Raw genomic sequence first — 12134 nt, forward strand, 5'->3', positions numbered from 1 at the left:
TGCATGTGCGAGCCTTGAGAGCCCTCTGCTGCGTGCCCAGGACAGTGCAGGTAACCGGAATATTTCCTTAATAAAATCACTCTTTTTATTTCAGAACGAGGTTAATGCAATCAAATGGGACCCATCTGGCATGCTACTAGCGTCTTGCTCCGATGATATGACATTAAAGGTAATATAATTTCCATTTCTGCTGTTCCAAAAGTACAGACAAAAATTATGCCTGTTTTTTAATCTTCTCCGGGACGATGGCACTGTGTGACTTAAAACTCTGCGTGAACAACAGTTTCATTTTGTCCCATATTTCTTAAAACCAATCTGAAAGACTGAACACAGAGAAGCAGCCCCTGGGAAAACTGAAATATCCTATCCAAATAAGTGTTATGTGACTGATATGTCCCTGTCACGGAATAGTTGTAGTTTACATAAACACATATACATACACCTGCTTGCCTGTCATCAGAAGCACAGTCCCTATGCTAAGAAGCAGTCTATTGGTTACACTTTGATAAGAATATAAAAATAAAGAGTTTTCTTTCCCTTTGGGCTCTTTTTTCTGCATAATTTCATTAGAGCTGTTTGAAAGGTTTTTTTTCTTTTTTTAATAGCCTTGAACTAAGCAATGGGACACAACATATATACTCAGAGCCCACCAAAAATCTGAATTGCTCTCTGAAGATGCCTATCTTTATCCATTCACTGTAGGTGAAGCCTAAGGCAGCTGCGCCGCTGGTGTACATGCTGCTGTTAGGTGCCTGGAATTAGGTGGAAAGAATCTGGATTCTGGCTCGCAGGCAGCGTGGGCTGCTTTACCAGCACACCTAGGCCCTTGCACTGTACCGGCAGAATATTGCTAGTGCAGGGGCAGTCTGAGCTTGCAGAAATACTTTTCACAATAGAACTTTTCCAGCCCAAACTCCTCTCCTTCTCCTTTCCCAACCACATTGAATGAAGGCTATGTTTGTGTAGGAATAGCTGTATGTTGTAACAGCAAAGCCCTCCTGCTAGGCTGTTGGTTTATGCTGGTTCCTTAAGCAAAGCAAACAATCCCAGGAAAGATTTACTTTTGTGGATAAAATTGTACAAGTAATACAGTATTCTTGTAGTATAGTTGTGTTATTAAGGCTTATCCCTCTTTCCACTGCTGATGGACCCAGCTGAATCAAGAGATGTTTCTAGCCTGCACGCAGCCTGTGCGTGAGAACGGAAACCGAGAGAGCAGCAGAACTTGTAGAGGAGAGCTAAGTGAATGTCAGCGTTATGAATGTTTCCTCTTCATAGGCAGCCTGACTTCTGCTCAGTTCTATTCTGTCTTTGCCACATACCCACTGGGGTTTTCATCACTCTGGATTCTACATGTCTTATTGTGGACTACTCACAGAACTGGATATATACAGAAAACAGGGCTAGAAGAGACTCAAAGAGAGCACCTGGTCTGGCATGCTGCCACAAAGCCCTATTGTAGTAACCATTATTACTCTGCTTAAACATCCTGACCCAGTAGTAGCACATTTTTTTTGGTGCCCAGTTGCATGCTGTGTTTTAAAAACCACTGTGGTTCAGTGTTGTTGGTACCAGTTCAAATTCCTGACCGCTGAATTTGGCGCAAGAGCTAATGGTTTGCTATCCCCGCCTTGCCTGTTTTTAAAAAACCTTCAGTGATGGAGACTGCAAATGCTCTTCAGGCAATTATTATTATTCTTCTTTTTGCTTTGGAAACCGAGCCTTTCTGGCTTCTTTTTATTCTCTTTTTTTGGGGGAGTTCTTGATATTTTCCTACAACTTCTTGGAATGTGTTGCCCGTTAGCCATAGAACATGGCTAAGCTTTCTGTAACATTTCCAAAAGCAGACTCGGGTATTCTGATGAAAATTCAGCATAAAAACCCATCTTTTCCCTCATAGTGCACACTTAGAACAAGTGAGTTAAATCATTACTCATTTTTGGTATCTCTGTGAAACTGATTGACTAAATTTGAGTTATTTTCCCTGCTGTAAACTAACTTCAGCTTATTTTCTCAGTTAGCTGAAGAAAAGAAGTACTAAATTACCTGTCGTCTCTGTTGAGCATATTCTTTATCTCATGCTGAAGTGTTTGGCCGTGTAACACTGCATAAATAGCTGATCGTCTTCTGTCGTCTGTGCTGTTAAAAACATGAGGAAAACAAATGGAGTTTGGGAGGAAAAGGAGAATTTTACTGGCATAATAGAAAATTACTAGGTTCTAAGCAGTTATTGAAACTTTCTTTTCATTCTTTAAAATGACTGCTGTTGAAATGTGTGACTTGAAGTTTAAGTTAAACCTCTCTAAATAAAGTAGCTTAACTTCTGTATGAAAATGCAGTTACAGGCTATGGGCAGTACAGCAACTATTTAGTTCTTCTTATCTGTTGAATAAATACTATTAAATGTGCAGCTCTTTCCCCTGACGGGGTTATTCTAACATGTGTGCCAAACTACTGCATTAATAAGTTAAGTTATGTTTATGTGCTCACATGTGTGTCGAGATCTTAAGTAAACAAATGGTAAGAATAACATAGACCTGAAAAAATTCAGCTGAGAAGAGATTAGTAACATTGCTATTTTTCCCCTTCTTAATTACTCTGACTTAGATTTGGAGTATGAAGCAAGATACCTGTGTACATGATCTTCAGGCTCACAGCAAAGAGATTTATACTATCAAATGGAGTCCTACAGGACCAGGCACCAGCAACCCAAACTCCAACATCATGTTAGCAAGGTAAAAAATAGATCTCTTTCTGTTGCCTACCAAGGAGGAGAATCGTCTTTCTGACATGTAACCCTACTGTCACCTTCCTGTCAGTCTCCCTGCAGACAATTCCAGTAAAAAGTACCTGAGTTCATAAATCAGGGGGATGGATACAAAGGGAAAGGAATCTCATTTGAAAAAGGAAGAAGAAAAAGAGGGAAAATGGAGCCATGTGATATTTAACTTGTTGGCTGCCTCGATAAAAGGATTGTAAACTTGGAATTGCACCTTCACATCCAGCATCCCGTTGTTGTGAATGAAAGTGCTGAATGAGGCAGGTGGCAGCCCATTCAGCTGGTGGGAATATGTTCTAACCAGGGTCACACAGCTCACCTGGGCAGATATTGACAATTTTTATAGCCTTGTTACCTAACAGCGAAAAGTTTGGATAATTTGTAAAATTCCACTTGAGAATCTGTTAGAATTTTTTTTTTTGAGTTTAGGAAATATGTCTACTTGTAGAATGCCAATTGATGGTAGTACCATGGGATTGTCAAAGCAGTTCATGGTGTATTCAGTTTGGGGAGGAGTTGTATCAAATCTGTTTTATTTATTTGACTCCTTAGTCTGGGAGTGGACAGGGAAGAACTTCACTTTCTTAGAGTTGTTCTTTTAGTATGATATTTAATGCCAATTATTTCCTTTGCCTTTCCCTAAGCCCACAGGTTGGTATTCAGATGGCATGTAGCAAAAAACAACACTGAAACAAAGTGAAAAGAAGCGTAGTTCTAGAGAGTTACAGAATGCTGATGCATTAAATAATGCAAATCCATTAGGAATAAGACCTCTCTGGAACCATTTATCCTATTAATGACAATATATATTTGCCGTTCCTGAATAATAGCAGGTAGAATCTCAAAAGGAGGGAGCTTGGTCCTCTTAGGGCTAGTGATCTGATCCTATGTACAGCGCACCTGGATAAACTCAAAGGGCCCTCATACAAGAATTCAGTTCTGTAGATGCAGTTCTTGTCAGAAAAAACGTAAAGGCTGTAGTGCATATTAGCTTTTCTGTTTGAAACATTATTTCTTGCTTAGCCAAGAATAAACAACTGTGGTATTCTCTTAAAACATTTACAGTATCAAACTACAACTTGATTAACACCTGAATTAAGACATGCTTGTGTTTGAATGCTTCTTGCAGTGCTTCGTTTGATTCCACTGTTCGGCTGTGGGACGTTGACCGAGGAGTCTGCATCCATACGTTAACAAAACATCAAGAGCCTGTCTACAGTGTAGCTTTTAGTCCTGATGGAAAATACCTAGCCAGTGGGTCCTTTGACAAATGTGTCCATATATGGAATACTCAGGTACTGTTTTGCTTCATGGAAGCACATCTGGTTTAGATGACACATTAATAGCAAAGGCTTAAATGGAAAATGTATGTACCTCTGTAGCGTATGGCCTGCCAGCCAAGGTGAACCTGAATGTATTGACTGATGCAAATCCCAGCATAACAGTTGAGTCACTCAGGTGGAGTGAGGTGACTGTCCAGAACATTTCTGTTCAGGCTTCTTTGTATGCTAAAACACCTAGCGTACATGAAAATAGGTACGTTTCGTTGTGCCGTCACCTTTGTGAAGCAGAGGTGTGGATTGATTCTTAGAAAGAAGGGATACTTGTGTTTAGTAACAAGCTGAGTTCAGTTGTGAGTCTGACGCACGTGGCTTGTACTTTGTGGTGAGGGGATGATAGATACAAAGGGTGTACAGACTGGGGATATTCTGGAGAAAAGCGGGACATTGTAGTCCCACGGATTTAATTTTGGATACTGATGCCTCACAGCCTGAATTAACAACAAACTTTAGAGAAGAGCCCCGGGCTGAACTCTCCAGCCCTTTACTGTTACAGAGTTGACAAAAACAGATGTCTAAGAGTTCTACTGTAAATTGCTTTCTGAAGGCACCTGTTTCTCTTCATTATCAAAGACCAATTCCCTAACTTCAGCACCTTATGGAGATGACCATAGCCCGGTGATACGAATAGCTCCCCTTCGCCACCACCCTCTTCTTTTTAATGTAGCGCCACGCGACAGAGAAAAAGAAGGGGATCTTCTGTATCAAACGTTTGCATGCTATTTTGCTTTGTAGAGTGGAACTCTAGTACATAGCTACCGAGGCACCGGGGGCATCTTTGAAGTCTGCTGGAATGCTAGAGGAGACAAAGTGGGAGCAAGCGCATCAGACGGATCGGTAAGGAGCTTTACACATTGTAAATGGTGGGTGGTATCTTGCTTTACACATTGTAAATGGTGACACGCTCTTCTGGAGCGTGTCAACAAAAAACATCCATGCCGTATCGCCTCCTGTGAACAGAGCTGAAGGTGTAGGCAGCTGAGACGTCCATAAGTAGCTCTGTGCAGTATATTAAAAACGTCCTGCTTTGAAAGGTTTTGAATACTAGGAGGTGGTGTTCCTATTAGAAACAAAGAATGCTTGTGAAATCGGTGAATGTTGCTGAAGATGGGAATGACTTTTAAACGCATATTAGATAAGAACAACAGTAGAGTTGCTTCTAACATCATTTATCTCATCTGTGAGATCACAGCAGTCAACTCTCTAATAAACAGTTGTCCTGGGGCTTTCTGAGTTTTATCCCACAGAAGTTTACCCTTGAATAGTACCTAAAGGAAGAATTTTTCAACATGATGCCCAAAGATTTCATCACATGGTGCTAAAGGAGAAATATTGCCGTAAAGATACTGATTATTCATTACTATTTTTGCTGTTAATGTTACTTTTAAAAAATTTCAACTGTAGCATGATCAGCTTGTGAAGGACGCACAGGTGTTATAACACACTCTACAGATTTTGAAATAACTCTCCTATGTGGCTGGCTGGCCTAACTACTTTAGAGCAGTATTTTTCAACTGGTTTTAACCAAGGGTACACCTACGACAAGATTCAGTTGCTTGAGCTTAGTTGTGCTATTTGACTGTATTTAGGCAACTAATAGAGCCCATAGTCTTATCTGGGATGTACCACCAAAATGTTTGTTTGAAATCCAGTGAACGTCCAGCTAAATGTTAAGTGTATGGTTTTCACTTGGGTTTTCTCCCACGTCGGTTTGTTCCCTGACTCGTGTGCATGTGAACGGGTACCTGAGCCAGGCTGATTTGAATCTGGGGACTATAACATACAGCTGGCGGATCAGTCCGTGTACGGGGCCGTATAGGAATAGGACTTCCACATCACCTTCAGAAATGGTTTTTAATGCTGAGTCTTTTCTCTCCAGGTTTGTGTTCTAGATCTGCGGAAGTAAAAGTGAAATGTTTTAGAGGAAATTTCAAATGGACCAGCAGTGAATGTGTGGGGAGAAGCACTCTTCAAAACTATTCTTAACAGCTCCAGAACTGTACGAACTTGAACAAAGTTAGAGTGTACCATGAAACCAACTCTCCCTGGCCACAGGTGTCTAGTATTTTGTCCGTAACCTTCATCAAGGAGTAAAAACACAGTCACTTCAGAGGGGGAGGGAATGGTTTCCACCTGGAACATTCAGCCTTGGAAGCATGAAGCCACCAGCTAGGCATTGCACTGTTTGGTTTGCGTCTGAGAACTTGCTCTGATGGCTGGGAAAAAAAAGCTGTGCCAAAAAAAATTAATAAAAAAAAAAAAAAAAAGAAAAATGCTGTGATAAACCAAAAGGGAAAAAAAATCCTCCTCCATGCGGTGTTGTATTTTTTCCTTCCAATTTGGACACTACAGTTGCTCTCCCAAAGGACGTTCAAAGACCAGTTTGTACTGATGAAATGCTCAACTTTGTAATCACAACACTTTCTATTTTCTAGACTACTTTTTTTGTTCAGTGGTTTTTCTATCAGCTGGAATATTACAGCCTGGAGGATCCCAGGCTTAGGATGAAACTTTTGTTTTCCTTTTATTTCTCCCTTCCACTCCCAACTTCGCCTTCCTTTTTTTCCTCCTCTTTCTTCTTGCCCTTTTTTTTTTTTATTTTTTTCCCTGTATGCCCATAGTAGATGCAGCCAGGTGGACATGACAATGAAAATTTTTGACAGACTGCTTCTCCTCTCTTTTCTCTCTTCCTTTTCCTTTCTCTCTCTCCGTTTAAAAGAAAAAAAAATCCTCCATGCTTCAGATCTTAGCGTCTCAAGGGCACTTTCAGCAAATTGTGTAATAAGTGCTTTATATAAGAATGCAGTGCTGGGGAAGATTTTTACAGGAGAAAGATGACTTTTAACAGAAAGAACCCAGTGTATTTTTGGAAAAAAAATATTTTTTATGTTAAACAGTTTTAAAAGCCTAAAATGGCCACCAAATGTAGACCAGTTGTGTAATTCAAGCAAAAAGAATGACACAGAGTCCAAGGAACATGAAAGGTGCAGTATCCTTTTTCTCTTCTCTCTCAGAAAGTGCTGTAAGAAAACATGCCATTTGATACAATAAATGCCAGTCATTGACTGAGAGTCCTCTTCCAGCAGCCAGCCATTTATAGAGTCTCGTTTCATTTTTGTGACTGACTGATGATGTACACTTACTAAAAGGGATTTGTAGGTCTGAGGCTATAAATATCGCGTTCATTTTCTTGAGTCCATGTTTTCGTTTCTCCTTGGTAACCAGGGGAAGACGCTTGGTCTATCTTCTGTCCTCTAGAGATAGTTCACGTTTCATACAGAACATGGGTTTGGCTGCCCACGGCCTTGCTGAGCGGTGCTGCCCTCCCCTATTCATCCCGCTCAACTCTTTCTATTCCAGTAAGTCAGTGGGATTTTACCACGGACTTAATGAGACCAGTTGAACCCCGACACATTGACTGCATCTGTTGCTGTTGAAGAATGGCCTCCTGCCAAGGTCCTGTCCATCCGCGGTCAGTGCACACCTAGAAGCCGTCTTTTCCCTTGCATCTGGCAGTCTGCGGTGCCTGGCCCAAGGAAAGCTCCGGGGCTGCGCTCGGAGCCTCGCTGTCTGCCCGGGCACCTTTCGCCTTCAGGGTGTCCTCAGTGCGGTGCTCAGAAGACAACCTAGAACTCTCCGTTAGGTGAGGAAATGATAAAGGGTATATAACTTATATCTCAACATATATACCGCTATGAAGTGATAGTGGGTGAGATGATCGGAATGACAAGACTTCCAAAGCACCATTTACCCACTTGCAACAAGATTTCCCTACTGCAAGCTGGATACCTGCCGGGATGCCTGCTGAAGCTGGCATTATTTGAAGAGCACGCGATGGATGCCAAGAAGGATGCGTAGGCAGAGTTTACTGAAAGTGCTGTAAGCGATAAGGCAACCTTGGGGTGGTTGGCAGCCGTTATTTAGACAAATCCTCAGAACTGGCCGAGTCAAACAGACGTCCTCTCTAGCTCACAGGCCAGGCTAGGATTTGTAGGAGAGAGAAAAACAACCCGTACCTTCCCGGAGTACCTTCCTGCCCAAAGGTGCTATTTCTCTAACACAGGATCTGCCCTTGGGTTTGACCACAGCTGCCAAAGTGGTGATGTGATCTGAGCAAAACCAAAACCAGAGCCCTAGTCCTGAACTGGTGGTGTAAGACCTGCCAAGCATCGTGGCGTCATCATGGAATCCGTATGTCATTTTTCCTGCTGTGTTTTCCTCTCTTTGTGCTTGCATCTGTGCAGTATCTTAGGCCTTCCAGTGGAACGAGGCACTGCCAGCTTCAGCTGCATTTTTTAAAGATACATATTTGGAAAGGAGAAAAGAATGAAACAAAACAACTGCTGAAAGGATTACTCACTCCTGAGGTGAAAACAGTTATGTGGGGGTTTGGTTAATGACAGTTAGGCTTCTTTGTAATTTATATCAAAGAATTGGACACTGGAAGGTGTCAAGGATTATTTTCAGTGTTAAATGTGTTTATGTGTTGGTTTTAGTTTTCTGCTCCAAGAGTATGGGCTGTAGATGATCAAGTGGCAGTTTTGCACTGTTTTATAACCACCACGTGTACCTACTGCTTTAAAGTCAGTGCTTTAAAAAAAAAAAAAGAGTATTTGTTCGAAGAGATACTTGAATTTTAATACAAAGGTCTAATGTGGTTTTATAAAGCATGGTTGGGTCAGTGATTTGATTACAGTCATTGCGTGTACAGTTAACTTCCTAAGCTGCTTTTGGGTGGCGTTTCTGAGAATAAGACGCAGAGGATCGAGGTGTGCAGGGAGCGGAGGGCAGCACGGATGGGGCCCTGCCTTACCTCCGTCCCTTGACTGACGCCTGAATAGGCCAGACGTTGGGATTCGAAGAGATGAGGTTGCTCAATCCGAGTTCATCGAGGCCGCACGGCTGGTTGGCGACATAGCCCGTGTTTCGTGGTTGTTCCTGGGACAGCTACTGTAGATAATTCGACGGAGTTGTATCTCAGCCTCTTTTCTTTTTCCTTTTTTTAAACTGTCAGAACACCACCTTTTCTCTGCCTGCCTGCACGGAGGTAAGAAGCCAAGAGGAACAAAATTTGAAATCAGTTGGTTTGCAAAGCCTGCCTGGGAGAGAGGCTGCTGGTCCAGAGAGTTTTCTGTACAGACCATCAGATCTGAAAGCAACGTATGTGAGAAGCTAAGAAAATTCACCTTTCTTCCCCTCCCCAAGATCCTCAAGACTGGAAAATCATCGAAAATACTGTAGCAGAGATTTTTCAGCTAAAACGAGGGCAGCTGTTAAGGAAGGCAGAAGATGTAGTTGTAAAGGTTAATCTTAGCCTAAGGAGCTGGTTTCTTTAGGAGGTGGGCGATGGGGAGAGAGAGCTTTTTCCAGGCTGTAGTACAACATGGACGACCAAGCCTGGACCTGCAGATCTGCCCTTGTGGGACCTCTCGCTTTCCCCCACCCCTGCAGCGGCAGCCCTCAGCCCCTGGTGCCGGTGGACTTTGGGTTGTTTCATACGATATTTTTTGATAGTTCTGTTTATAGTTCTTTGTAACAGAAGAGAAATTGAAAAACAAGTGACCAAACAGAATTGTGAAACCATCCAGAGACTTACTGGATTTTTATAATGGCTGGCTGTCTGGAACTGGCCTTGAAGTGAAAAAAAAAAAAAAACCTGGCTTCTGAAAAACCACTTGACTCCATGGGTTAGAAGGATACTGACTCTTTTATGTAGAAAACACTGGGTCCCTTATGGGGCACTAAAGGGCCTGACTTACAGGGTTATACACACATTAACCCCATGCTACATCTTAGAAATTTCCTTTTAATTTGTTTAAAAAAAAAAGAAAAAAATAGCTAATTTTAGAGCCAAGTGAAGTGCACTTTGTCAAATGTAAGGGTCTGCTTTGTTTTTTGGGTTTCTTTTTCTTTTTCCCTTTTTAATTTTTCCTCCTTTTTTTCCTCCTTTTGCCTTTTTAAAAGATGTGGTTCTTTGTCAATTGCAGAAATGTTCTTTCAGCCACTCACTGAAATTCTGAATTCTGGCTTCTGCAGTTTTTATTGTCTGTGTCAGACTTGCAGCCAGACTTGGTTCTCATTTCAGCATTTCCCAGGTTCTGTTGAAACAACATCAACCCTTATTTTGTTTCTCCCCCACCCACACTTTCTTCAAATTCACCTTGTGTATTGTAGCTCATTTGTTTTAAGGAGAGAATCAACAGATCATATTCAGTGTCTTGAATAAATTGCTATATTTTGATATTAGAGAATTCTGTGCTTGTTGTTCCTTATTCTTTTCTGGCTGTTTTGCATCCTGCGCTTAAGAGCTGTGGTTGGGCGACTGAAGTTGTAACCTGGTGTCACGACCTAGAGGGTTACTGGGCCCGTGGGTGTATAAAGATCGCAGCCGTGGGTCCGTAGGATTTTGTAATACACAAGGGCACAGAGGCTTTGTCCTCTGATTTTCTTTATTACAGATTACCACAAATACCGCACAGATCACCATTAGCAAGTATACCTATCATTAAGAAAGCAAACAGATGTACATGTATGTCAAGCTATTGCAAAGTATTATCCGCAAGCAATAGTATAGCAACGATCAATAATATAGCAGCAATTATTTATAGCAACAATCAATTATAGCAGCACCCAATAAGAGCAGCAATGAAGTATACAAACGGGTAATATTACAGGTTACAACGGTTATCACTAGTGAAGCAAACTTTTCAATAACGTAGCAGCAGATACAGTTCTGATCGGTTATGTCTGTGGATAAATGCGGCACCCAGGAGATCTGAGAGATCTCGGAGGGTGGCATTTATCCAGCCCAGCCGTGGGCTCAGTGGGGGAACGGCAACACAACTGGCAGAGTCAGGGCAAAGACGATCCATGGCACCGAGTCTGGGGTCAGCCAGGCGTCCCCAGCGAGGGTCCAAGGTCTTGTAGAAGGTCACGCAGACTTGTTTTGGAAAGGGGCAAGGATGTGTTGCGCGGGAAGAAAGAGAGAAGCTCCAGTTTGGATAGGAAGTCATTTTTATATCAGAGAGACATAAGAGGGGGTAGCACAGCACCCCCTCGAGCAGCCAAGGGATGCTGTTAATTTCTGGGTTTCACCTGGAACAGCCAACAGGTGATGATTTCTGTTCTCAGACCAATTATTATTTTTTCAGACTTTTTCTGTTCTTGCAGTTAGAACAGCCAACGGCAGTTACCAATTCTTGCTCTCTCGGGATGTTTTCCCCTTTTTCCAGATTATTTTTCAGCTTTTCAGATGATAATGTACCATTACAGTTCCTTTGGTTTGCGCTTCTTGAGGGTATCTCGGGATGTCTCTGGTTTCTAGGTACCGAGCTGCACTTTGGCGGTGCTGGCTGTGCTGCTCAAGGATGCTGCTGGTTCCCAGGCTCACAGCTCCCAGGCTGGCAGGCAATTTCTCTCTCAATATTTCAGCAAACATCTGTTCAGGACTTTTTCCCTTTTAACCAGGTCACCTTTATGGCTGCTCACATCACATGGTTATTGTTCAGTTTGATTTCCCCCGTCGTGATGCATTTATTGGAACTCTCAACAGCTGGTAAAGAACCAATGTGAGTAAGATTGGGTTGAAGTAGTTTTAAAAAACCTTTCTCAAAAGGAAGTTTCTCCAGATAAAATAAATTGGAGTCCAGTTCTGATCAAAGTAAATTGTTAATTTTCTTCAAGCTAGCAAGGCTTAAATTCAACTTTCCTTGAGCAGTTGGAGGTTTTTGAAGAACTTCAGAATATCCCAGCTGGTGCATTGGGGTCGAAGTCGTCCCCACTGGCAGGAGCTCCCATGGACACCATCTCGTAGCTCCTCTCTCTGCTTGGGGCTTGTGGCACTGACACCTCAAAGGATACGGCGCGGGGGGGATTTAGCTTTAACAGATTGAATGTTGTGGGTTGTTTTTTTTTTTTTAGCTGGGTTTTATTCCACAAAATGGTACCCAGGGTACTTGGTGGGGGAATTCAACATGAAACGTGGGATTTTTGCGTTGTGAGCATGTAATACCCTG

General features: G+C 42.2%; 1 protein-coding gene across 1 annotated transcript in view; it reads left to right on the forward strand.

The window, feature by feature from the left end:
* The window catches only part of LOC104158981 (F-box-like/WD repeat-containing protein TBL1X), a gene marked incomplete at its 5' end in the record, with an annotated part of 35335 nt that extends 28942 nt beyond the window's left edge, over window positions 1–6393 (forward strand). Inside the window, 5 exons of the mRNA XM_009696772.1 lie at window positions 95–169; window positions 2608–2735; window positions 3909–4074; window positions 4855–4956; window positions 5999–6393. Of these exons, the coding sequence (XP_009695074.1) occupies window positions 95–169; window positions 2608–2735; window positions 3909–4074; window positions 4855–4956; window positions 5999–6025 (498 nt within the window). The remainder of the gene's footprint in view (window positions 1–94; window positions 170–2607; window positions 2736–3908; window positions 4075–4854; window positions 4957–5998) is intronic.
* Between the last annotated feature and the right edge of the window lie 5741 nt (window positions 6394–12134).

Source organism: Cariama cristata, unplaced genomic scaffold (assembly GCF_000690535.1).
Source record: "Cariama cristata isolate BGI_N322 unplaced genomic scaffold, ASM69053v1 scaffold2413, whole genome shotgun sequence".
Classification (NCBI taxonomy): domain Eukaryota; kingdom Metazoa; phylum Chordata; class Aves; order Cariamiformes; family Cariamidae; genus Cariama; species Cariama cristata.